This window comes from Pseudophryne corroboree, chromosome 4, assembly GCF_028390025.1.
Source record: "Pseudophryne corroboree isolate aPseCor3 chromosome 4, aPseCor3.hap2, whole genome shotgun sequence".
Lineage (NCBI taxonomy): Eukaryota > Metazoa > Chordata > Amphibia > Anura > Myobatrachidae > Pseudophryne > Pseudophryne corroboree.
Window position 1 is genome coordinate 886,680,167 of NC_086447.1, and position 24,324 is coordinate 886,704,490.

Genomic DNA, 24,324 nt, shown 5'->3' on the forward strand with positions numbered 1-24,324 from the left:
TAAATACCGTCCACCATAACAATGATCCCCATTGGTCACCAGCTCTGCAAACAGTACAAATAATGTCACTCATTTAGGTTCTGCGAACAGCCGCTAGGGTTTTATTCAGCTGCACTTTGACCTCTTTCATTCCCGAGGAAGAACCAAGTCTGTAACGCTAGCAAGGAGAGATGAACTACATGATAAGTAAAAGATCGTAATCATCGTCTTCGTCATCCTCAGAATCCATGTCCAGCTGATCTTCGCCGTAAGAGATTTCATCAAGCTCCGTGTCACTGCCCAGCCCGTCGCTGTCCCCGCTGCTGGAAAGCAGAGATGTGTCGGAGGGGAGAGAGCTGCTGTCACTGTCGGTCAGGATGGGGATTACTTCCTCTGCCAGATCTAATGGGAAGAATGAGACCGTGTCACTTACATCGTATTGGGACAATATAGGTCAGTGGGCATTAGGCGAATCCCAGGTAAACACACAATGCATAGAACTATCAAAACATCAGGACCTGGGTCAGACATGTACATTCAAACCTGGAGACAATCAGGGGACAGGTAATAACTACTGACCCAATAAAATGGATTTGTGCCAGTGCAAGATAAAGAGAGGAATTCAATTGGGCACAAGGTTTAGCGAGGTAAAAAAAAAAAAAAAACCTGCGTACCTTGCACCCAATTTTATATTACCGGGGAAAGGGGGTGCCACTGCAAGTCCCGGTGATTTTTCCTAAAAATAACCAATTTAGGGAAAATCAGACTTGCATCAGGAAGTGCATATCATTTTCTCTACTGCAATTGAATAGGAAAAACCCTGCGGCTGCAGGAAAACACCCAGAGCCGCAGGGTTTTTCAAATTTCCCAACCTCAACTGAAATCCCCCCAAAGGATGTGCTGAATATGTGAACTGCTTGGTGGCATTTAGGAACGGGAGCTAGAACGTTACACAGGGTGATAAGAGTTCTGCAGCCTGTCTGGATACTGTTATGTCGTCGGAATGTAACTGTGGATGACCTCAGTGTGTGACGCCTCCCTGCACTACAATAGCCGACAATGCCGGTTAGCATTGGATCCCAATAATAAGTGACTATGCAGTGCCCCCATACAGGGGAGACCTAGACCATGTCACCGTGCTCTGTGTTATGTATCCTCTGTCCGGGGAGTATAATACTGGGTGCAGAAGCTGCCCGGACAACCAGCAGGCCAGCTAAGCATTGTAAATAGAAGCCAACGTGTGGACAGGTTCTCATACCAATATCTATCAGTGACTCTCATGCAGAAAGAGGTTCAAATGAAATTGTGTTGGAACAACTGAAATGTTTATTTTTAGGCTTTCTGCTCATTGTATGTGCAATTACATTGCATATCTTCTGTTGCCCAATATTAAACACCTCAGAGATATTCCCTGGATGTTTTCTACTAATAAGATGTTTTATAGGTGTACAGATAAGTGTATTTATTATCTGCACGTTTTCTGGTCCATGTTAACAGGAAACAAATCACTCTTTGTGCTGGGCTCAACCGCAGAGTTTCCTATTGCTTCACAGCACGAAGATCTACACACAGCAGCTGTCATCTACACACATTGGGGACCTGAGCCAAGAACCATGAGAATGCAGCCAAACAGGTTGTTCTGTACTAGGAACTAGCAATGTGGTGATGCAGGGAGACAGCAGCCTCTAGTGGTGGAAGAAGAAAAAGCTACTATCACTCAGTGACCATGGGGGTCATTCCGAGTTGTTCGCTTGGTATTTTTTTCTCGCAACGGAGCGATTAGTCGCTAATGCGCATGCGCAATGCCCGCAGTGCGACTGCGCCAAGTAAATTTGCTATGCAGTTAGGTATTTTACTCACGGCATTACAAGGTTTTTTCTTCGTTCTGGTGATCGTAATGTGATTGACAGGAAGTGGGTGTTTCTGGGCGGAAACAGGCCGTTTTATGGGTGTGTGCGAAAAAACGCTACCGTTTCTGGGAAAAACGCGGGAGTGGCTGGAGAAACGGAGGAGTGTCTGGGCGAACGCTGGGTGTGTTTGTGACGTCAAACCAGGAACGACAAGCACTGAACTGATCGCAGTGGCAGAGTAAGTGTGGAGCTACTCAGAAACTGCTAAGAAGTGTCTATTCGCTATATTGCTAATCTTTCGTTCGCAATTTTGATAAGCTAAGATTCACTCCCAGTAGGCGGCGGCTTAGCGTGTGCAAAGCTGCTAAAAGCAGCTTGCGAGCGAACAACTCGGAATGAGGGCCCATGAGCCAATACTTACACATCCTTTATACAATTAGAAAATGAAAAACAGAGGTAGATAGATTGGTGGCGATACCCTGTGCACACGTGTCTGTAACTATATTCGGTGTGCAGGAGACATGGGATCGGTATGAAATACCTACAATCAAAATCCCAACGGTCGACATCCCGATAGCAATTGACCGACGGTCAAAATCCCGACATGGACAAAATGCCGACGTGAGTTTTTCATTGGTTTTTGGTGTGTATGTCGACATAGGTCGACATGGACACCATGTAAGTGTACCGCTGCGCTCGGCACACTATTATATTCCCCCTCCAGGTCCACTGGGATGGATGGTGAAGTATGAACAAGTCAGTTTCAATGAAAAAAAAATCATGTCGGCATTCTGACCTGTCGACATTTTACGCGTCGGTATTTTGACCTTGTCTGTATTTTAAATGTCGGTATTTTGACAGTCGGTCAATTGCTGTCGGGATTTTGATTGTCGGTATATTGACTGCATCGCAGAGACATATTAGGTGCCAATAATTCTGAATGAACTTTAATCTGCTTTAGATAACTCCCTTTCACCTATTTACTTATCTTCAAGTGTCCCGCTTACTGGCATTCAAAAGAGGTGGCGCTTTCATGCGAGGGGGTAGAGTAAGCTCAAAAGTAAGCCTTGCTGGGATTAGTTTCACCCCCAAGGGGCAGATTCAACTAGCCGTCGATTTAGTTGCACCGTCTGTTCTATTAGGTAAAGTGGGCAGAGCTAGGGGGGCTTATGAAATCACCTGCGTCCTGCTCGCTCTTTTTTCAAGAATAAAAACAACATGGTTTTGCCTTTTACGTGATTGGCGATTTAAAAATAAGGGAAGACTCGCTGGAATTTTCGCAGAGCGTGCAGCTGGCAGGCTATTACATAAACCATTATATAATCAGCCCATGAGCAGCAGATAATACTCATTTCTGCTTGCACCCCCGGAGGGTTAGAACAGAAGTACGTGACAGCGGTTGCCTTGTGGGTCAGCTCCGGGCCCTTTACACGGGAGAAAGGCTGTGTGACTGAACCACTGGCTAATTGTATCTGTCCCCAAAAGTATGTGTTACTGAAAGGTGTTTATTTTGCCTGTTCTGTATTTGTAAGTGTTGGTAATAATAAAAAAGCTTTGTTGAATGAGAATGAATATGCAGATTCAGATATTATTAAGTGCTCTTCTCATGTAAGCTGGATATTTCTATCTACAAATAATCAGATTGAAGTTTCTCAATAGTAGAGCACAAGGTGGTAATACAGAGTACACTAAGGGGGTATCCAATTACTCGTGGTACATTACCACGGGTAGTTGTCTTGCCGAGGGTTATCCAGTTAGCCCTGATAAGCCGCCAGGAACCTCGTCTTATCTGGGATTTTGTTTCACCTGCCTTAGGCAGGCGAAACCGAATCCATGAAAACAACCCTGATGTCTCTTCACAGTTAACTGGATACCCCCCTAAGTGTGCATGGGGGTGGGTTGACTATTTAAAAGTGTGGAGCTCAGAGATCATTTACCGCCGCCGTGGCCGCAGATCCAGCAACTATCACAGGATCAACTCCTAGGAATGGTGATGCAGTAATTGCTTTAATCTCAGGCTTCGAGTTCCATAGTGTGAAAGCCTTTGTTATACTGATTAGATGCCAGAGCACCGTTAATATAGTAATAATGTGGTGATAAAAAAAATAAAATAAAAGTAAAATATATATATATATATATATATCTGATACTACAGCAGCTAATTAGCAATTTTATAATCGTGGTATCACTGAATGATGCAATGAAGCATATTTTTTTTCTGCCAGCATCAAGCAATGTAATTACACTGCTCTGGAAGAGAGTTACAGTGACTGGTGGCACAGAGATTAGAGAGCATTTCCAGAGGCGGAACGGCGGAAACTGTCTGGAGAGAAAGATGGGGGGAGAACATGAAATATGGATAAACATTCAATCAAAACAGAGATTTAATGTCTACAAGTGACCTTACCCACTCCCTTCCCTGCACTAACACACTTCTGACAACTACAGTATATACGGAGATTATTATAAATATCCGTTTAGTAGTCACAGTAAATTTCTGCAGCTCTTGTTACAGTATGACTCACATGAACAAACTGCACAATGTGGTGAAAGGGAATGTGGCCTGAGAGGTGAGTGGGGGGCAGTACATGCAGTAATATTCAAGACACAATACCACCACACAAGAGCGCACACAATACTTATAGATGAATCGAGGGGGGGAGGATTTAAATCCTTCACAGAATATCTCAGGAACTTCTGTTGTAGCTCATCGGTGTTCCTTGATACCTCAAAAATAAAACATATACAGAAAATAATAGGATTTTAATACCTACCGGTAAATCCTTTTCTCCTAGTCCGTAGAGGATGCTGGGGACTCCAAAAGGACCATGGGGTATAGACGGGATCCGCAGGAGCTTGGGCACACTAAAAAGACTTTGGGGTATATGCAATTAGCAGCGAATCGCGGCAATTTTTCGGCCGTTTTTTAATTCGACACAATTCGACCATCTAATTTCTGCAAGTGGGTGCCGAAATGGACCATATTCAATAAAAAACGGATTCGACAGTCCCGCTGACGAAAAACGGCCGATTTGACGGATTTTGTTCTGATTTTTAAAAAACGGGCAAAAACACGAAAAAAATGGCGTGGGGTCCCCCCTCCAAAGCATAACCAGCCTCGGGCTCTTCGAGCCGGTCCTGGTTCTAAAAATCCGGGGGGAAAATGGACAGGGGATCCCCCGTATTTTTAAAACCAGCACCGGGCTCTGCGCCTGGTGCTGGTGCAAAAAATACGGGGGACAAAAAGAGTAGGGGTCCCCCGTATTTTTTACACCAGCATCGGGCTCCACTAGCTGGACAGATAATGCCACAGCCGGGGGTCACTTTTATACAGCGCCCTGCGGCCATGGCATTAAATATCCAACTAGTCACCCCTGGCCGGGGTACCCTGGGGGAGTGGGGACCCCTTCAATCAAGGGGTCCCCCCCCAGCCACCCAAGGGCCAGGGGTGAAGCCCGAGGCTGCCCCCCCCCCCATCCAAGGGATGCGGAAGGGGGGCTGATAGCCTTGAGAAAATGACAAGAATATTGTTTTTTTCCTGTAGTACTACAAGTCCCAGCAAGCCTCCCCCGCAAGCTGGTACTTGGAGAACCACAAGTACCAGCATGCGGGAGAAAAACGGGCCCACTGGTACCTGTAGTACTACTGGGGAAAAAATACCCAAATAAAAACAGGAGACACACACCTTGAGAGTAAAACTTTATTTCACATCTGCCGACACACACATACTTACCTATGTTGACCCGCCGACTGCCACGTCTCCTGATCCGACGATCCGGGGTACCTGTGAATAAAATTATACTCACCTCAATCCAGTGTCCAGATATAAATCCTCGTACTTGGCAAAACAAATAAACGAACACCCGGACCAGCGGACTGAAAGGGGTCCCATGTTTTCACATGGGACCCCTTTCCCCGAATGCCGGGACCCCACGTGACTCCTGTCACAGAGGTCCCTTCAGCCAACCAGGAAGCGCTACTTCGTTGCACTCACCTGATTGGCTGTATGCGCGTGTGACCGCAGACAGCGCATCGCACAGCTCCCTCCATTACTTTCAATGGTGGGAACTTTGCCGTCAGCGGTGGGGTTACCCGCGGTCAGCCGCTGACCGCGGGTGACCTCACCGCTGACGCAAAGTTCCCACCATTGAGTATAATGGAGAGGCTTTGCGATGCGCTGTCTGACAGCTCAGACGTGCAGCCAATCAGCAGAGTGCCAGGACGTTGCGCTCGCTGATTGGCTTAAGAGACCTTTCTGTGACAGCAGTCACGTGAGGGGTCTCTGCATTCGGGGAAAGGGGTCCCATGTGAAAACATGGGACCCCTTTCAGTCCGCTGGTCCGGGTGTTCGTTTATTTGTTTTGCCAAGTACGAGGATTTATACCTGGACACTGGATTGAGGTGAGTATAATTTATTCACAGGTACCCCGGATCGTCGGATCAGGAGACGTGGCAGTCGGCGGGTCAACATAGGTAAGTATGTGTGTGTCGGCAGGTGTGAAATAAAGTTTTACTCTCAAGGTGTGTGTCTCCTGTTTATATTTGGGTATTTTTTTCCAGTAGTACTACAGGTAACAGCGGGCCCGTTTTTCTCCCGCATGCTGGTACTTGTGGTTCTCCAAGTACCAGCTTGCGGGGACTTGTAGTACTACAGGAAAAAACAATATTCTTGTCATTTTCTCAAGGCTATCAGCCCCCCATCCGCAGCCCTTGGATGGGGGGGACAGCCTCGGGCTTCACCCCTGGCCCTTGGGTGGCTGGGGGGGGGACCCCTTGATTGAAGGGGTCCCCACTCCCCCAGGGTATCCCGGCCAGGAGTGACTAGTTGGATATTTAATGCCACGGCCGCAGGGCGCTGTATAAAAGTGACCCCCCCGGCTGTGGCATTATCTGTCCAGCTAGTGGAGCCCGATGCTGGGGTAAAAAATACGGGGGACCCCTACTCTTTTTGTCCCCCGTATTTTTTGCACCAGGCGCAGAGCCCGCTGCTGGTTTTAAAAATACGGGGGATCCCCTGTCCATTTCCCCCCCGGATTTTTAGAACCAGGACCGGCTCGAAGAGCCCGAGGCTGGTTATGCTTTGGAGGGGGGACCCCACGCCATTTTTTACCGGGATTTTACCATTCCATCTAAAAAAAATAAAAATATATTTTTAAAAATATATAAATAATACTTGTGCCTCCCAAAAAGACAAACCAAGTACCTAATCCCTTCTAATATAAATAGATATGCTATTACCAATAAAAAAAAAACACCAAAAAAAACATGTTTTTAATTTTTTTTATTAGATTCACCCACCAAAGTGTGGCGGATTGAAAATGACGAATTTACTGTCTAAAAGCACTGTTGTCGAATTTCCAAACTTCAATTGAATATACTTTTGTCGAATTGTCGCATTTGTACCATGCAGAAAAGTCGAATTTGACAAATGTCGAATTTCAAAAAGTCGAATTTTGAAAGTCCGTTTTTTTGACGGAAAGTACTGAATTGCATTGTCGAATTTTTTTTTGGGGCGAAAAAGTCCAGTTTTTCGACAATTTCGGGAATTCGACCGCAATTGCATATACCCCTTTGACTGGGTGTGAACTGGCTCCTCCCTCTATGCCCCTCCTCCAGACCTCAGTTATAGGAACTGTGCCCAGGAGAGACGGACATTTCGAGGAAAGGATTTTTGTTAAACTACAGGCGAGAAACATACCAGCCCACACCACAAACATACCGTACAACCGGAGTAGCAGGAAACCAGATAACAGTATGAACTAACAACAGCAACAAGCTGAAGCAACTAATACACAACCCATGTGTAACCAAAAACAACCAGTATCAATACAACTGCAAAGAACAGTCCGCACTTGGGACGGGCGCCCAGCATCCTCTACGGACTAGGAGAAAAGGATTTACCGGTAGGTATTCAAATCCTATTTTCTCTTACGTCCTAGAGGATGCTGGGGACTCCAAAAGAACCATGGGGTCTATACCAAAGCTCCAGAGCGGGCGTGAGAGTGCGGACGACTCTGCAGCACCGATTGAGCAAACATGAGGTCCTCATCAGCCAGGGTAACAAACTTGTAGAACTTAGCAAAAGTGTTTGAACCCGACCACGTAGCTGCTCGGCAAAGATGAAGTGCCGAGACCCCTCGGGCAGCCGCCCAAGATGAGCCCACCTTCCTGGTAGAATGGGCCTTTACTGACTTCGGCAACGGTAACCCAGCCGAAGAATGAGCTTGCTGAAACGTATTACAAATCCAGAGTGCAATAGTCTGCTTAGAAGCAGGATTTCCAATCTTGTTGGAACATACAGGACAAACAGAGCCTCTGTCTTCCTAGTAAGAGCCGTTCTGGCGACATAAATTTTCAAAGCTCTTACAACATCAAGAGATTTTGGGACCGCCACAGCATCCGTAGCCACAGGTACCACAATAGGTTGGTTTATGTGAAACGAAGAAACCACCTTCGGCAGAAATTGTTGACGAGTCCTCAATTCCGCTCTATCTGAATGAAAGATCAAATACGGGCTCTTGTGAGACAAAGCCGCCAACTCGGACACTCGTCTGGTAGACGCCAGAGCCAAAAGCATGACCACTTTCCAACTTTAACTCAACCTTACGCAAAGGTTCAAACCAGTGAGACATAAGAAACTGCAACACAACTTCAAGATCCCACGGCGCCACGGGTGGCACAAATGGAGGATGGATATGCAGCACTCCCTTCATGAAAGTCTGAACCTCAGGAAGGACGGCCAATTCTTTTTGAAAGAAAATAGATAAAGCCGAAATCTGCACTTTGATGGAACCCAATTTCAGGCCCGCATCCACGACTGCCTGCAAAAAATGGAGGAAACGACCCAAGTGAAACTCCTCCGCAGGAGCTGCTTCGGTTTCACACCACGACACATACTTTCTCCAAATACGGTGATGTTTTGCCGTAACCTCCTTCCTAGCTTTAAGGAGAGTGGGGATGACCTCCCCGGGAATATCTTTCCAAGCTAGGATTTGGCGCTCAACTTCCACGCCGCCAAACGCAGCCGCGGTAAGTCCAGAAACACGCAGGGCCCCTGCAGTAACAGGTCCTCTCTTAGAGGAAGCGGCCAAGGATCTTTTACAAGCAATTCCTGAAGATCCGGATACCAGGCCCTCCGTGGCCAATCTGGAACGACGAGTATTGCCTGAACCCTCGTTCGTCTTACGATCCTCAGCACCTTTGGAATGAGAGGAAGCGGAGGGAACACATACACCGACTGAAACACCCACGGAGTTACCAGGGCGTCCAATGCACTGGCTTGGGGGTCCCTTGACCTGGAACAATACCTCGGAAGCTTCTTGTTGAGGCGAGACGCCATCATGTCTATCAGAGGAATTCCCCAACGCCTTGTCACTTCTGCAAATACCTCTTGATGAAGAGCCCACTCTCCCGGATGGAGATCGTGTCTGCTGAGGAAGTCTGCTTCCCAGTTGTCCACGCCCGGGAGGAAGACTGCTGACAGAGTGCTCACGTGCTGTTCCGCTCAGCAAAGGATTCTTGTGGCCTCCGCCATTGCTGCCCTGCTTCTTGTTCCGCCTTGGCGGTTTACGTACGCCACCGCTGTTATGTTGTCTGACTGGATCAGAACAGGGAGACCCTGAAGAAGGTTCTTCGCTTGCAGTAGGCCGTTGTAAATGGCTCTTAACTCGAGAACATTTATGTGGAGACAAGATTCCTGGCTTGACCACTTTCCCTGGAAACTTCCTCCTTGTGTGACTGCGCCCCAGCCTCGGAGACTTGCATCTGTGCTCAGCAGGACCCAGTTTTGGATTCCGAATCGGCGCCCCTCTAGAAGGTGAGAACCTTGCAGCCACCACAGGAGAGAAATCCTGGCCCTGGGAGAATGACTTATTTTCCGGTGCATATGCAGGTGAGACCCGAACCATTTGTTCAGCAGATCCCACTGAAACACCCGGGCATGAAACCTGCCAAACGGAATGGCTTTGTAAGCCGCAACCATCTTCCCTAGCACCCGAGTGCATTAATGAATCGACACACTTGTCGGCCTCAGAAGCTCCCTGACCATGGTCTGGATTTCCATAGCTTTGTCCTCCGGAAGAAACACTCTTTGTAGCTCCGTGTCTAAGATGATGCCCAGGAAGGGCAGCCGAGTGGACGGGATCAACTGAGAATTTGGCAAATTTAGAATCCAACCGTTATGTCGCAGAACAGACAGGTAGAGTTCCACATTCTTTAGCAATTGTTCCTTTGACCTCGCCTTTATCAGAAGATCGTCCAAGTACAGGATAATTGTGACCCCTCACTTGCGAAGGAGTACCATCATTTCTGCCATAATCTTGGTGAAAACCCTCTGGGCCGTGGAAAGCCCAAACGGCAACGTCTGAAATTGGTAATGACAATCCTGCACCGCAAATCTCAGGAAGGCTTGATGCGGAGGATATATCGGGACGTGTAAGTAGGCATCCTTAATGTCGACTGACGCCATAAAATCCCCCCCTTCTAGGCTGGAGATCACAGCTCGAAGAGATTCCATCTTGAACTTGAAAGTTTTCAAGTATGGATTTAGGGATTTTAGGTTCAGAATCGGTCTGACCGAACCGTCCGGCTTCAGTACGACAAAAAGGCTCGAATAGAACCCTTCCCCCCCTTGGGACGGGGGAACGGGTACAATGACCCTCTGTTGACACAACTTTTGTATTGACACAACTTTTTGTATCGGGGGGGGGGGGGGGGGTTGGGCATCTCCTGAAACTCCAGTTTGTACCCTTGGGACACTATGTCTAAGACCCAAGGATCCAGGGCTGTTTGAAACCAGACCTGACTGAAGATTCGGAGACGGCCCCCCACCGGCACGGACTCCCGTAGGGGAGCCCCAGCGTCATGCGGTGGACTTGGTAGAGGAGGGGGAGTACTTTTGGTCCAGGGTGCCTGACACTGCAGGCGACTTCTTTCCCCTTCCTCTACCCTTTGAAGCGAGAAGGACGAGCCCTTACCTCTTTTATATTTATTAGGCCGAAAGGACTGCATCTGCTGATGGGGCACCTTTTTCTGTTGAGTGGGAACATAAGGAAGAAAAGATGACTTACCCGCAGTAGCGGTAGACACCAGGTCAGCAAGGCCGTCACCAAACAAGACACTACCTTTGAAGGGGAGAGCTTCCATATTTTTCTTGGAGTCGGCATCAGCATTCCATTGATGGATCCACAGCGCCCTCCTGGCCAAGACCGCCATGGATCAAGAGGCCAACATCCCTCGCCGCATCCTTTAGGTAATCTGCAGCGTCCTTGATACAACCAAGAGTCAAAAGAATGTTATCCCTATCCAGGGTATCCATGTCAGATGCCAAATTATCAGCCCACTTAGCAATAGCACTACTCACCCATGCCGACGCCACGGCAGGTCTGAGCAATGCACCAGTATTAACGAAAATGGACTTCAGAGACGTCTCCAGCTTGCGATCCGCCGGATCCTTGAGAGCAGCCGTGTCAGGGGACGGAAGCGCCACCATCTTGGAGAAACGGGATAGAGCCTTGTCGACATTTGGAGACGACTCCGATTTTTCCCTGTCATCAGAGGGGAAAGGATACGCCATAAAAATTCTCTTGGGAATCTGCCACCTCTTGTCCGGCGACTCCCAAGCTTTTTTCACAAAGAGCATTCATTTCATGAGAGAAGGCAAATCCTTGTGTCCTGAACAGCAGGTTCGTCAGATATATGTAAAACATCTTTAATAGCCAGAATCATGTACTGAATACTCTTAACAACCCTTGGGTGCAAAGTAGCCTCATTAAAATTGACATCGGAATCAGAGTCCGTGTCGGTATCTGTATCTACCATCTGGATAAATGAATGCTTTTGTGACCCTGAAGGGGTCTGTACCTGAGCCAAAGCATCCTCCATGGATTTTCTCCATGCTTGTGTCTGAGAATCAGATTTATCCAGCCTTAGACCATAATGCCACGTTAGCATTAAGTGTACTAAACATAGTAACCCAATCAGCAGTCGGCTGTGCCGACAGAGCCATTTCCAGCTCCTTTTCTGCGTCTCCAGTAACCTCCTCCGGGGAGGAACACTCCGCCTCAGACATGCAGACACGTAGTACCGACACCCCCACACTCACACTGGCCAAATAAAGGGGACAGCCTACAGGGAAGCCTGGAGAGAGAAACACAGAGGGAGTATGCCAGCTCACACCCCAGCGCCCATATACCACACAACTATAATATATGATAGTAGCGCTGTTAACAATAAGAAAGCACCAATTTGTCTGCGCCCCCCCGTTTTGCTCCCTTTTACTTATGAGGAGCTTGGAGGTCCGGGCCAGCGTCTCTGCAGCGGCTGTGGAGAGAAGAAAATGGTGCTGGTGAGCTGTGCGGCTAAGCCCCACCCCTTCCCGGCGCGCTTCAGTCCCGCTAAAAATTTCAAATCTTTATGCTGGCGGGGGGTTAAATACGATGCCCGGGCACCGACTCTGCCTTTTTGCCAGCTTATTTTGACCCCAGTAACTTGCTGCCCAGGGCGCTCCCCCCCAGCGCCCTGCACCCTGTGAGTGCCGTTGGTGATGTGTGTGGGAGCATGGAGCGCAGCGCTACCGCTGCGCTGTACCGTTACTGAAGTCTTCTGCCGTCACTGAAGTCTTCTGTTCTTCTCATACTCACCCGGCTTCTTTCTTCTGGCTTCTGTGAGGGGGGCGACGGTGCGGCTCCGGGAACAAGCAGCTAGGCGCACCAAGTGATCGAACCCTCTGGAGCTAATGGTGTCCAGTGGCCTAGGAAGCAGAGCCCTTAACTAAGAAGAAGTAGGTCTGACTTCTCTCCCCTCAGTCCCACGATGCAGGGTGGCTGTAGCCAGCAGGTCTCCCTGAAAATAAAAAAACCTAACAAAAGCCTTTCTAGAGAAACTCTGTAGAGCTCCCCTAGTGAGTGTCCAGTCACTCCTGGGCACAGAGTCTAACTGAGGTCCTGGGGAGGGGCATAGAGGGAGGAGCCAGTTCACACCCAGTCAAAGTCTTTTTAGTGTGCCCAAGCTCCTGCGGATCCCGTCTATAACCCCATGGTCCTTTTGGAGTCCCCAGCATCCTCTAGGACGTAAGAGAAAGTGTGATACTGTAAAACGTCCTGGGTTTTTGCCGTATATGATATACGTATTTTATTATAATCATGTACGGCAAAAACCCAGTACGTTTTACAGTATCACACTATTTTCTGTGTATGTTTTATTTTTGAGGTATTAAGGAACACCGATGAGCTACAACAGAAGTTCCTGAGATATTCTGTGAAAGACTTAAACCCTCCCCCGCTCAATTCATCTATAAGTATTGTGTGCGCTCTTGTGTGGTAGTATTGTGTCTTGAATATTTTGTTTGTTTGGAGTGTGGACGATACTCCTTCCATCAACACATCAGCAGCCTTTTGCGCAGTAGTGATATTCTACCTGTTGTATTTTGATTTATAGTACATGCAGTAAGTTGGCATTAATTGCTGACATTGCATCAGAAAAGGTTTAGGCAAATTACAGCGGTATGGTCTAACGTACAATGTCCCTAAAACAGGGAGTCTCTGATAAACAAGCATAGCAATTATTATCTATACTGAATTCTCAAGTTTGATTTCTGTGTCTCATGGATGGAATCATTTTTATAAAGAATGGTCTGAGCCCCGAACCAGTGCATTGTAGACAGGGCAGCCAGGATGAACTAAATGCCCCTCTACCCCAGGAGGTAAGCAGAAGACCACCCTCTCCCCCTTCATCTCACTTACTGTTTGGCGCACTCCGGGTAGGAGATGGGGAGGGTGTGTCTGAAGTGCCTGCCCCTACAGTGCAGTTTGGCCCGGGGTCCAGGCAGATCTGAGGCTTACTGAGCACACAATGGTCCTACGCCGAGTGCTAATGAAAAGGAGTCTACAGGAGTGGTCACCCACCTCTCACCTTTACGCTCTAGTATCAGGGCCATCCTTCGGTCCTTCATTTCTGGGCTCAGCTTGTCCACCATGCGGTCGATGCAGTTATCCAGGACGAGGGAGCGCGTCTGAGACTTAATTTCCTGCCGGCAGATGGGACACTCGTCCTTCCTCTTCCGCCACGACTGGATGCAGAAGGAGCAGAAGCTGTGAGCGCAGTTCAGGGTGACAGCCTGGGAAAGGTTAATTGGGACAGAGAAAAGCAATGAAAGCATTATTTAAACAATGTTCTAAAATATAAAACCACTGCATCATCCTGGACCTTTACTAAGATAATCACAGTGATCGACCACATTAAATATTTCTGTCACTGACATGACCAGTCCAGCACCAGCTATTTGTTTCTCCAACAATTAATGATTTCTTGCAGGTCACAGTTCTCACCCCCCTATCCTGAGCGGACTCCCGCGCTCTAGTCAGGTTCCTCACCTCTATAAAATGTTCCGAGCAGATGATGCACTGCAGCTCGTTATCCAGGACATCATTCATGTGATTGAAGACCTCCTGTCTCTGGGCCTCCACTTTCTGTAAAGATGCGACCATGAGACACACAACATGCAGATCACATGACCACATATACATCACATGATTTCTAGGACGGAATATAATTTCCTATTATCATTGCTGCGGCTAACAGCGACACAAATTAAAATTGGCTGATAATTTACAGGGTGTCTGTAGGAGTTCTGTCCGATTTCTCTTTATCGCTACATAATAAGAATTTACTTACCGATAATTCTATTTCTCGTAGTCCGTAGTGGATGCTGGGAACTCCGTAAGGACCATGGGGAATAGCGGCTCCGCAGGAGACTGGGCACAAAAGTAAAGCTTTAGGACTACCTGGTGTGCACTGGCTCCTCCCCCTATGATCCTCCTCCAAGCCTCAGTTAGGATACTGTGCCCGGACGAGCGTACACAATAAGGAAGGATTTTGAATCCCGGGTAAGACTCATACCAGCCACACCAATCACACCGTACAACCTGTGATCTGAACCCAGTTAACAGCATGATAACAGAGGAGCCTCTGAAAAGATGGCTCACAACAATAATAACCCGATTTTTGTAACAATAACTATGTACAAGTATTGCAGACAATCCGCACTTGGGATGGGCGCCCAGCATCCACTACGGACTACGAGAAATAGAATTATCGGTAAGTCAATTCTTATTTTCTCTGACGTCCTAGTGGATGCTGGTAACTCCGTAAGGACCATGGGGATTATACCAAAGCTCCCAAACGGGCGGGAGAGTGCGGATGACTCTGCAGCACCGAATGAGAGAACTCCAGGTACTCCTCAGCCAGGGTATCAAATTTGTAGAATTTAGCAAACGTGTTTGCCCCTGACCAAGTAGCTGCTCGGCAAAGTTGTAAAGCCGAGACCCCTCGGGCAGCCGCCCAAGATGAGCCCACCTTCCTTGTGGAATGGGCTTTTACAGATTTTGGCTGTGGCAGGCCTGCCACAGAATGTGCAAGCTGAATTGTACTACAAATCCAACGAGCAATAGTCTGCTTAGAAGCAGGAGCACCCAGCTTGTTGGGTGCATACAGGATAAACAGCGAGTCAGATTTTCTGACTCCAGCCGTCCTGGAAACATATATTTTCAGGGCCCTGACTACGTCCAGCAACTTGGAGTCCTCCAAGTCCCTAGTAGCCGCAGGTACCACAATAGGCTGGTTCAAGTGAAACGCTGAAACCACCTTAGGGAGAAATTGAGGATGAGTCCTCATTTCTGCCCTGTCAGTATGAAAAATTAGGTAAGGGCTTTTATAGGATAAAGCCGCCAATTCTGAGACACGCCTGGCTGAAGCCAGGGCCAACAGCATTACCACTTTCCATGTGAGATATTTTAAGTCCACAGTGGTGAGTGGTTCAAACCAATTTGATTTTAGGAACCCCAAAACCACATTGAGATCCCAAGGTGCCCCTGGAGGCACAAAAGGAGGCTGTATATGCAGTACCCCCTTGACAAACGTCTGAACTTCAGGAACTGAAGCCAGTTCTTTCTGGAAGAAAATCGACAGGGCCGAAATTTGAACCTTAATGGACCCTAATTTTAGGCCCATAGACAGTCCTGTTTGCAGGAAATGCAGGAAACGACCCAGTTGAAATTCCTCTGTAGGGGCTTTCCTGGCCTCGCACCACGCAACATATTTACGCCAAATACGGTGATAATGCTGTACGGGTACATCCTTCCTGGCTTTGATCAGGGTAGGGATGACTTCATCCGGAATGCCTTTTTCCTTCAGGATCCGGCGTTCAACCGCCATGCCGTCAAACGCAGCCGCGGTAAGTCTTGGAACAGACAGGGTCCCTGCTGGAGCAGGTCCTTTCTTAGAGGTAGAGGCCACGGGTCCTCTGTGAGCATCTCTTGAAGAGCCGGGTACCAAGTCCTTCTTGGCCAATCCGGAGCCACGAGTATAGTCCTTACTCCTCTCCTTCTTATGATTCTCAGTACCTTGGGAATGAGAGGCAGAGGAGGGAACACATACACTGACTGGTACACCCACGGTGTTACCAGAGCGTCCACAGCTATTGCCTGAGGGTCCCTTGACCTGGCGCAATACCTGTCTAGTTTTTTGTTGAGGCGGGACGCCATCATGTCCACCTTTGGTTTTTCCCAACGGTTCACAATCATGTGGAAGACTTCTGGGTGAAGTCCCCACTCTCCCGGGTGGAGGTCGTGTCTGCTGAGGAAGTCTGCTTCCCAGTTGTCCACTCCCGGAATGAACACTGCTGACAGTGCTATCACATGATTTTCCGCCCAGCGAAGAATCCTTGCAACTTCTGCCATTGCCCTCCTGCTTCTTGTGCCGCCCTGTCTGTTTACGTGGGCGACTGCCGTGATGTTGTCTGACTGGATCAGCACCGGCTGACCTTGAAGCAGAGGTCTTGCTAGGCTTAGAGCATTGTAGATGGCCCTTAGCTCCAGGATATTTATGTGAAATGACGTTTCCATGCTTGACCACAAGCCCTGGAAATTTCTTCCCTGTGTGACTGCTCCCCAGCCTCTCAGGCTGGCATCCGTGGTCACCAGGACCCAGTCCTGAATGCCGAATCTGCGGCCCTCTAGAAGATGAGCACTCTGCAACCACCACAGGAGAGACACCCTTGTCCTTGGTGACAAGATTATCCGCTGATGCATCTGAAGATGCGACCCGGACCATTTGTCTAGCAGATCCCACTGGAAGGTTCTTGCGTGGAATCTGCCGAATGGGATTGCTTCGTAAGAAGCCACCATCTTTCCCAGGACCCTTGTGCATTGATGCACAGAGACTTGGCCTGGTTTTAGGAGATTTCTGACTAGTTCGGATAACTCCCTGGCTTTCTCCTCCGGGAGAAACACCTTTTTCTGGACTGTGTCCAGGATCATCCCTAGGAATAGAAGTCGTGTCGTCGGGATCAGCTGCGATTTTGGAATATTGAGAATCCAACAGTGCTACTCCGACTTCCAACTGTTCCCTGGATCTTGCCCTTATCAGGAGATCGTCCAAGTAAGGGATAACTAAAACTCCCTTCCTTCGAAGGAGTATCATCATTTCGGCCATTACCTTGGTAAAGACCCGGGGTGCCGTGGACAATCCAAACGGCAGCGTCTGAAACTGATAGTGACAGTTCTGTACCACAAACCTGAGGTACCCTTGGTGAGAAGGGTAAATTGGGACATGTAGGTAAGCATCTTTGATGTCCAGAGACACCATATAGTCCCCTTCTTCCAGGTTTGCAATCACTGCTCTGAGTGACTCCATCTTGAATTTGAACCTTTGTATGTAAGTGTTCAAGGATTTTAGGTTTAAAATTGGTCTCACCGAGCCGTCCGGCTTCGGTACCACAAATAGTGTGGAATAGTACCCCTTTCCCTGTTGTAGGAGGGGTACCTTGATTATCACCTGCTGGGAATATAGCTTGTGAATGGCTTCCAATACTGCCTCCCTGTCTGAGGGAGACGTCGGTAAAGCAGACTTTAGAAAACGGCGAGGGGGAGACGTCTCGAATTCCAATTTGTACCCCTGAGATACCACCTGAAGGATCCAGGGGTCCACTTGCGAGTGGGCCCACTGCGCACTGAACTTCTTGAGACGGGCCCCCACCGTGCCTGAGTCCGCTTGTAAAGCCCCAGCGTCATGCTGAGAACTTTGCGGAGGCGGGAGAGGGCTTTTGTTCCTGGGAACTGGCTGTTTGTTGCAGCCTTTTTCCTCTCCCTCTGCCACGGGGCAGAAATGAGGCGCCTTTTGCCCGCTTGCCCTTATGGGGCCGAAAGGACTGCGCCTGATAATACGGCGTCTTCTTAGGTTGAGAAGCTACCTGGGGTAAAAATGTGGATTTTCCAGCAGTTGCCGTGGCTACCAGGTCTGATAGACCTACCCCAAATAACTCCTCCCCCTTATAAGGCAATACTTCCATGTGCCTTTTAGAATCCGCATCACCTGACCACTGCCGCGTCCATAAACCTCTTCTTGCAGAAATGGACAGCGCGCTAACTCTTGATGCCAGTCGGCAAATATCCCTCTGTGCATCACGCATATATAGAAATGCATCCTTCAAATGCTCTATAGTCAGTAATATACTGTCCCTATCTAGGGTATCAATATTTTCAGTCAGGGAATCCGACCACGCCAGGCCCGCACTGCACATCCAGGCTGAGGCAATTGCTGGTCGCAGTATAACACCCGTGTGAGTGTATATACATTTTAGGATATTCTCCAGCTTTCTATCGGCAGGTTCCTTTAGGGCGGCCGTATCAGGAGAGGGTAGTGCTACCTGTTTAGACAAGCGTGTGAGCGCTTTATCCACCCTAGGGGGTGTTTCCCAACGTGCCCTATCCTCTGGCGGGAAAGGGTACGATGCCAATAACCTTTTAGGAATTATCAGTTTTTTATCGGGGGAAACCCACGCCTCATCACACACTTCATTTAATTCCTCGGATACAGGAAAAACTACAGGCAGTTTTTTCTCACCAAACATAATACCCTTTTTAGTGGTACTTGTATTATCAGAGATATGCAATACATTTTTCATTGCTTCAATCATGTAACGTGTGGCCCTAGTGGAAGTCACGTTTGTCTCCTCATCATCGACACTGGAGTCAGTATCCGTGTCTGTGTCTGCCATTTGAGGTAACGGGCGTTTTAAAGCCCCTGATGGCGTTTGAGACCCCTGGACAGGCACAAGCTGAGTAGCCGGCTGTCTCATGTCGTCAACTGTCTGTCGTAAAGAGCTGACACTGTCACGCAATTCCTTCCATAAGCTCATCCACTCAGGTGTCGACTCCCTAGGGGGTGACAACTCTATAATAGGCAATTGCTCCGCCTCCATCTCATTTTCCTCCTCAAACATGTCGACACAATCGTACCGACACACCGCACACACACAGGGAATACTCTGATAGAGGACAGGACCCTACTAGCCCTTTGGGGAGACAGAGGGAGAGTATGCCAGCACACACCAGAGCGCTATATATAGACAGGAATACCACTATAAAATGTGCTTTTCCCTTTATAGCTGCTGTTAGTATTAAAACTGCGCCAAATTAGTGCCCCCCTCTCTTTTTTACCCTTTTCTGTAGTGCAGGACTGCAGGGGAGAGTCAGGGAGACGTCCTTCCAGCGGAGCTGTGATGGAAAATGGCGCCCGTGTGCTGAGGAGATAGGCTCCGCCCCCTTCTCGCAGCCTTTTCTCCCGCTTTTTGGTGAGTTCTGGCAGGGGTTAAAATACATCCATATAGCCCTGGGGGTTATATGTGGTGTATTTATGCCAGCCAAGGTGCTTACATTGCTGCTCAGGGCGCCCCCCCCCCTAGCGCCCTGCACCCTCAGTGACCGAAGTGTGAAGTGTGCCTGAGTAACAATGGCGCACAGCTGCAGTGCTGTGCGCTACCTTGTTGAAGACTGATGTCTTCTGCCGCCGATTTTTCCAGACCTCTTCTTGCTTCTGGCTCTGTAAGGGGGCCGGCGGCGCGGCTCTGGGACCGAGCTCCGAGGCTGGGCCTGTGTTCGGTCCCTCTGAAGCTAATGGTGTCCAGTAGCCTAAGAAGCCCAAGCTGGCTGCAAGCAGGCAGGTTCGCTTCTTCTCCCCTTAGTCCCTCGATGCAGTGAGCCTGTTGCCAGCAGGTCTCACTGAAAATAAAAAACCTAAAACTAAACTTTCACTAAGAAGCTCAGGAGAGCCCCTAGTGTGCACCCTTCTCGGCCGGGCACAAAAATCTAACTGAGGCTTGGAGGAGGGTCATAGGGGGAGGAGCCAGTGCACACCAGGTAGTCCTAAAGCTTTACTTTTGTGCCCAGTCTCCTGCGGAGCCGCTATTCCCCATGGTCCTTACGGAGTTCCCAGCATCCACTAGGACGTCAGAGAAATACAGAAAGCATATATGAACATTATATTTATAAACACACAAATAATATACACTACCTGTGTTTCCTGTAGTTCTTTATTCTTTGCTTGAATCATCTCATCCATGAGCAAAGAGTACTGTGAAAGCAGAAAGTCACTGTCACTTATCTTACACCTCAATACAGCACTAAGGCAGTGGCACAGTCCTCTCTCCCCTGAATATCTCCATGTTCTCCAATGTACAGTCCTCTCTCCCCTAAATATCTCCATGTTCTCCAATGTACAGTCCTCTCTCCCCTATATATCAGTGTCCTCCAGTGTACAGTCCTCTCTCTCCTATATATCAGTGTCCTCCAGTGTACAGTCCTCTCTCCCCTGAATATCTCCATGTTCTCCAATGTACAGTCCTCTCTCCCCTAAATATCTCCATGTCCTCCAATGTACAGTCCTCTCCCCTAAATATCTCCTTGTCCTCCAATGTACAGTCCTCTATCCCCTAAATATATCCATGTCCTCCAATGTACAGTCCTCTCTCCCCTAAATATCTCCATGTTCACCAATGTACAGTCCTCTCTCCCCTAAATATCTCCATGTTCACCAATGTACAGTCCTCTCTCCCCTAAATATCTCCATTTCCTCCAATGTACAGTCCTCTATCCCCTAAATATCTCCATGTCCTCCAATGTACAGTCCTCTATCGCCTAAATATATCTATGCCCTCTAATATACAGAGACTGCACAATCCTCTCTCCCCTAAATATCTCCATGTCCTCCAATGTACAGTCCTCTCTTCCCTAAATATATCCATTTCCTCCAATGTACAGTCAACTATCCCCTAAATATCTCCTTGTCCTCCAATGTACAGTCCTCTATCCCCTAAATATATCCATGTCCTCCAATGTACAGAGAATGTACAGTCCTCTCTCCCCTAAATATCTCCATGTCCTCCAATGTACAGTCCTCTCTCCCCAAAATATCTCCATGTTCACTAATGTACAGTCCTCTCTCCCCTAAATATCTCCATGTTCACCAATGTACAGTCCTCTCTCCCCTAAATATCTCCATTTCCTCCAATGTACAGTCCTCTATCCCCTAAATATCTCCATGTCCTCCAATGTACAGTCCTCTATCCCCTAAATATATCTATGTTATCTAATATACAGACTGCACGTCGTCTTTCCCCTAAAAATCTCCATGTCCTCCAATGTACAGTCCTCTATCCCCTAAATATCTCCATTTCCTCCAATGTACAGTCCTCTCTCCCCAAAATATCTCCATGTTCACTAATGTACAGTCCTCTCTCCCCTAAATATCTCCATGTTCACCAATGTACAGTCCTCTCTCCCCTAGATATCTCCATTTCCTCCAATGTACAGTCCTCTATCCCCTAAATATCGCCATGTCCTCCAATGTACAGTCCTCTATCCCCTAAATATATCTATGTCCTCTAATATACAGAGACTGCACAGTCCTCTTTCCCCTAAATATCTCCATGTCCTCCAATGTACAGTCCTCTCTTCCCTAAATATATCCATTTTCTCCAATGTACAGTCCTCTATCCCCTAAATATATCCATGTCCTCTAATGTACAGAGACTGCACAGTCCTCTCTCCCCTATAAATCAATGTCCTTTAATGTATGGAGAATGCACAGTCCTCTCTCCCCTCTCAGTGTCCTCTAATATACAGAGACTGCACAGTCCTCTCTCCCCTCTGTGTCCTCTAATGTACAGTCCTCTATCCCCTAAATATATCCATGTCCTCTAATGTACAGAGAATGCACAGTCCTCTCTCCCCTCTCAGCTTCCTCTAATGTACAGACTGCACAGTTCTCTCTTCCCTCTCAGCTTCCTCTAATGTACAGACTGCACAGTTCTCTCTTCCCTCTCAGCTTCCTCTAATGTACAGAGACTGCACAGTCCTCTCTCCCCTCTCAACTTCCTCTAATGTACAGACTGCACAGTTCTCTCTTCCCTCTCAGCTTCCTCTAATGTACAGAGACTGCACAGTCGTCTCTCCCCTCTCAACTTCCTCTAATGTACAGAGACTGCACAGTTCTCTCTCCCCTCTCAGCTTCCTCTAATGTACAGAGACTGCACAGTCCTTTCTCCCCTCTCAGTGTCCTCTAATGTACAGAGACTGCACAGTTCTCTCTCCCCTCTCAGCTTCCTCTAATGTACAGAGACTGCACAGTTCTCTCTCCCCTCTCAGCTTCCTCTAATGTACAGAGACTGCACAGTCCTCTCTCCCCTCTCAGCTTCCTCTAATGTACAGTCCTCTATCCCCTAAATATATCCATGTCCTCTAATGTACGGAGACTGCACAGTCCTCTCTTCCCTATAAATCAGTGTCCTCTAATGTACAGAGACTGCACAGTCCTCTCTCCCCTCTCAGCTTCCTCTAATGTACAGAGACTGCACAGTCCTCTCTCCCCTCTCAGCTTCCTCTAATGTACAGAGACTGCACAGTCCTCTCTCCCCTATAAATCAGTGTCCTCTAATGTAGAGACTGCACAGTCCTCTCTCCCCTCTGTGTCCTCTAATGTACAGTCCTCTCTCCCCTAAATATATCCATGTCCTCTAATGTACGGAGACTGCACAGTCCTCTCTTCCCTATAAATCAGTGTCCTCTAATGTACAGAGACTGCACAGTCCTCTCTCCCCTCTCAGCTTCCTCTAATGTACAGAGACTGCACAGTCCTCTCTCCCCTCTCAGCTTCCTCTAATGTACAGAGACTGCACAGTCCTCTCTCCCCTATAAATCAGTGTCCTCTAATGTATGGAAACTGCACAGTCCTCTCTCCCTTCTCAGTGTCCTCTAATGTATGGAAACTGCACAGTCCTCTCTCCCCTCTCAGTGTCCTCTAATGTATGGAAACTGCACAGTCCTCTCTCAGTGTCCTCTAATGTACAGTCCTCTCTCCCCTAAATATATCCATGTCCTCTAATGTACAGTCCTCTCTCCCCTCTCAGTGTCCTCTAATGTACAGTCCTCTCTCCCCTAAATATATCCATGTCCTCTAATGTACAGTCCTCTCTCCCCTCTCAGTGTCCTCCAATAGACGGAGACTGCACAGTCCTTTCTCCCCTCTCAGTGTCCTCCAATATATGGAGACTGCACAGTCCTCTCTCCCCTCTCAGTGTCCTCCAATAGACGGAGACTGCACAGTCCTCTCTCCCCTCTCAGTGTCCTCCAATAGACGGAGACTGCACAGTCCTTTCTCCCCTCTCAGTGTCCTCCAATATATGGAGACTGCACAGTCCTCTCTCCCCTCTCAGTGTCCTCCAATATATGGAGACTGCACAGTCCTCTCTCCCCCCTATATCTGTGTCCTCTAATGTACAGAGTCCTCTTTCCACTTAATATCTAAAGGCCCCCATACACTAGTACGATATGGACCATTTCTAGTCGAGTTCGACCCATTGGGCCGATAAACAGTGTGAAAAGTGTCAAATCAGGCGTCATTTACTTCCCATTCCGATCCAATGCGTGGTCCTGTGCGCATCGGATCAGGAGAGTGCCATTGCTGCACCAAGAATACATCTTATCCCGGAGCAGTGAGTGGGATCGCATATGAAACACTGTATGCAAAACTACAGCATATAATGTATCGTATGCGAGATAGCCGCCGGCGGGGAGTCGCAGAGGTATCGCATGCGAGGCTGCATGTAATACCTCAGCTTAATGTATGGCCACCTTTAATCTTCCATTAATACGAGCTAGATTTACAGTAGGCGTGTAACTGGCTCTAGGTCTGAACATATCTATCCAGGGCCATGAGAACATGGTTTCTGCCCATATGAACGAATGTTATCCGATGTCCTCAGCGTATCTGCCTTTCCCAGACTGCACTAACATTACCTCCTGAAAAGTTTGTGCCAGCTGTTCCTTAAGACCTGTATCTTCTGCCAGTAAGGATTCATCCTGTGAACACACACAAAAAAAAAGTCTGTGACATCATAATAAATACTCAGCTCAGCTTTGTGTGTGTTTCCTCCCATAGTACAAATACACATTAGTAGGGTAACTGGCTACTGACAACATTAACCCTAGTCTGTGTGTCCATGCGGTAGGGAATATGGACTGTAAGCTCCTGTGGTGTAGGGACTGATGTGAATGAGGACATAACACTGTAATGTGCTGTGGGCATTATATAAAAGATGAAAAAACAAGACCATAAATATACTGTATTCTGAATTAAAGGCCGGATAACCGGAACTTGGTTC

The 24,324-nt window shown here is 48.0% G+C and overlaps 1 protein-coding gene across 2 annotated transcripts in view; it reads right to left on the reverse strand.

The window, feature by feature from the left end:
- Positions 1-72: 72 nt before the first annotated feature.
- RNF8 (ring finger protein 8) overlaps positions 73-24,324 on the reverse strand; it is an 81,511-nt gene continuing 57,259 nt past the window's right edge. The window contains exons 4-8 of one of the 2 annotated variants that reach the window (XM_063918872.1): positions 23,960-24,022; positions 20,178-20,237; positions 14,201-14,296; positions 13,740-13,944; positions 73-381 (exon numbers count right to left, since the gene is read on the reverse strand). In XM_063918872.1, the coding sequence (XP_063774942.1) occupies positions 176-381; positions 13,740-13,944; positions 14,201-14,296; positions 20,178-20,237; positions 23,960-24,022 (630 nt within the window). In that variant the 3' untranslated portion in view covers positions 73-175. Of the gene's footprint in view, positions 382-13,732; positions 13,945-14,200; positions 14,297-20,177; positions 20,238-23,959; positions 24,023-24,324 lie in introns of both variants that reach the window. The other variant, XM_063918873.1, reaches the window with a different exon arrangement.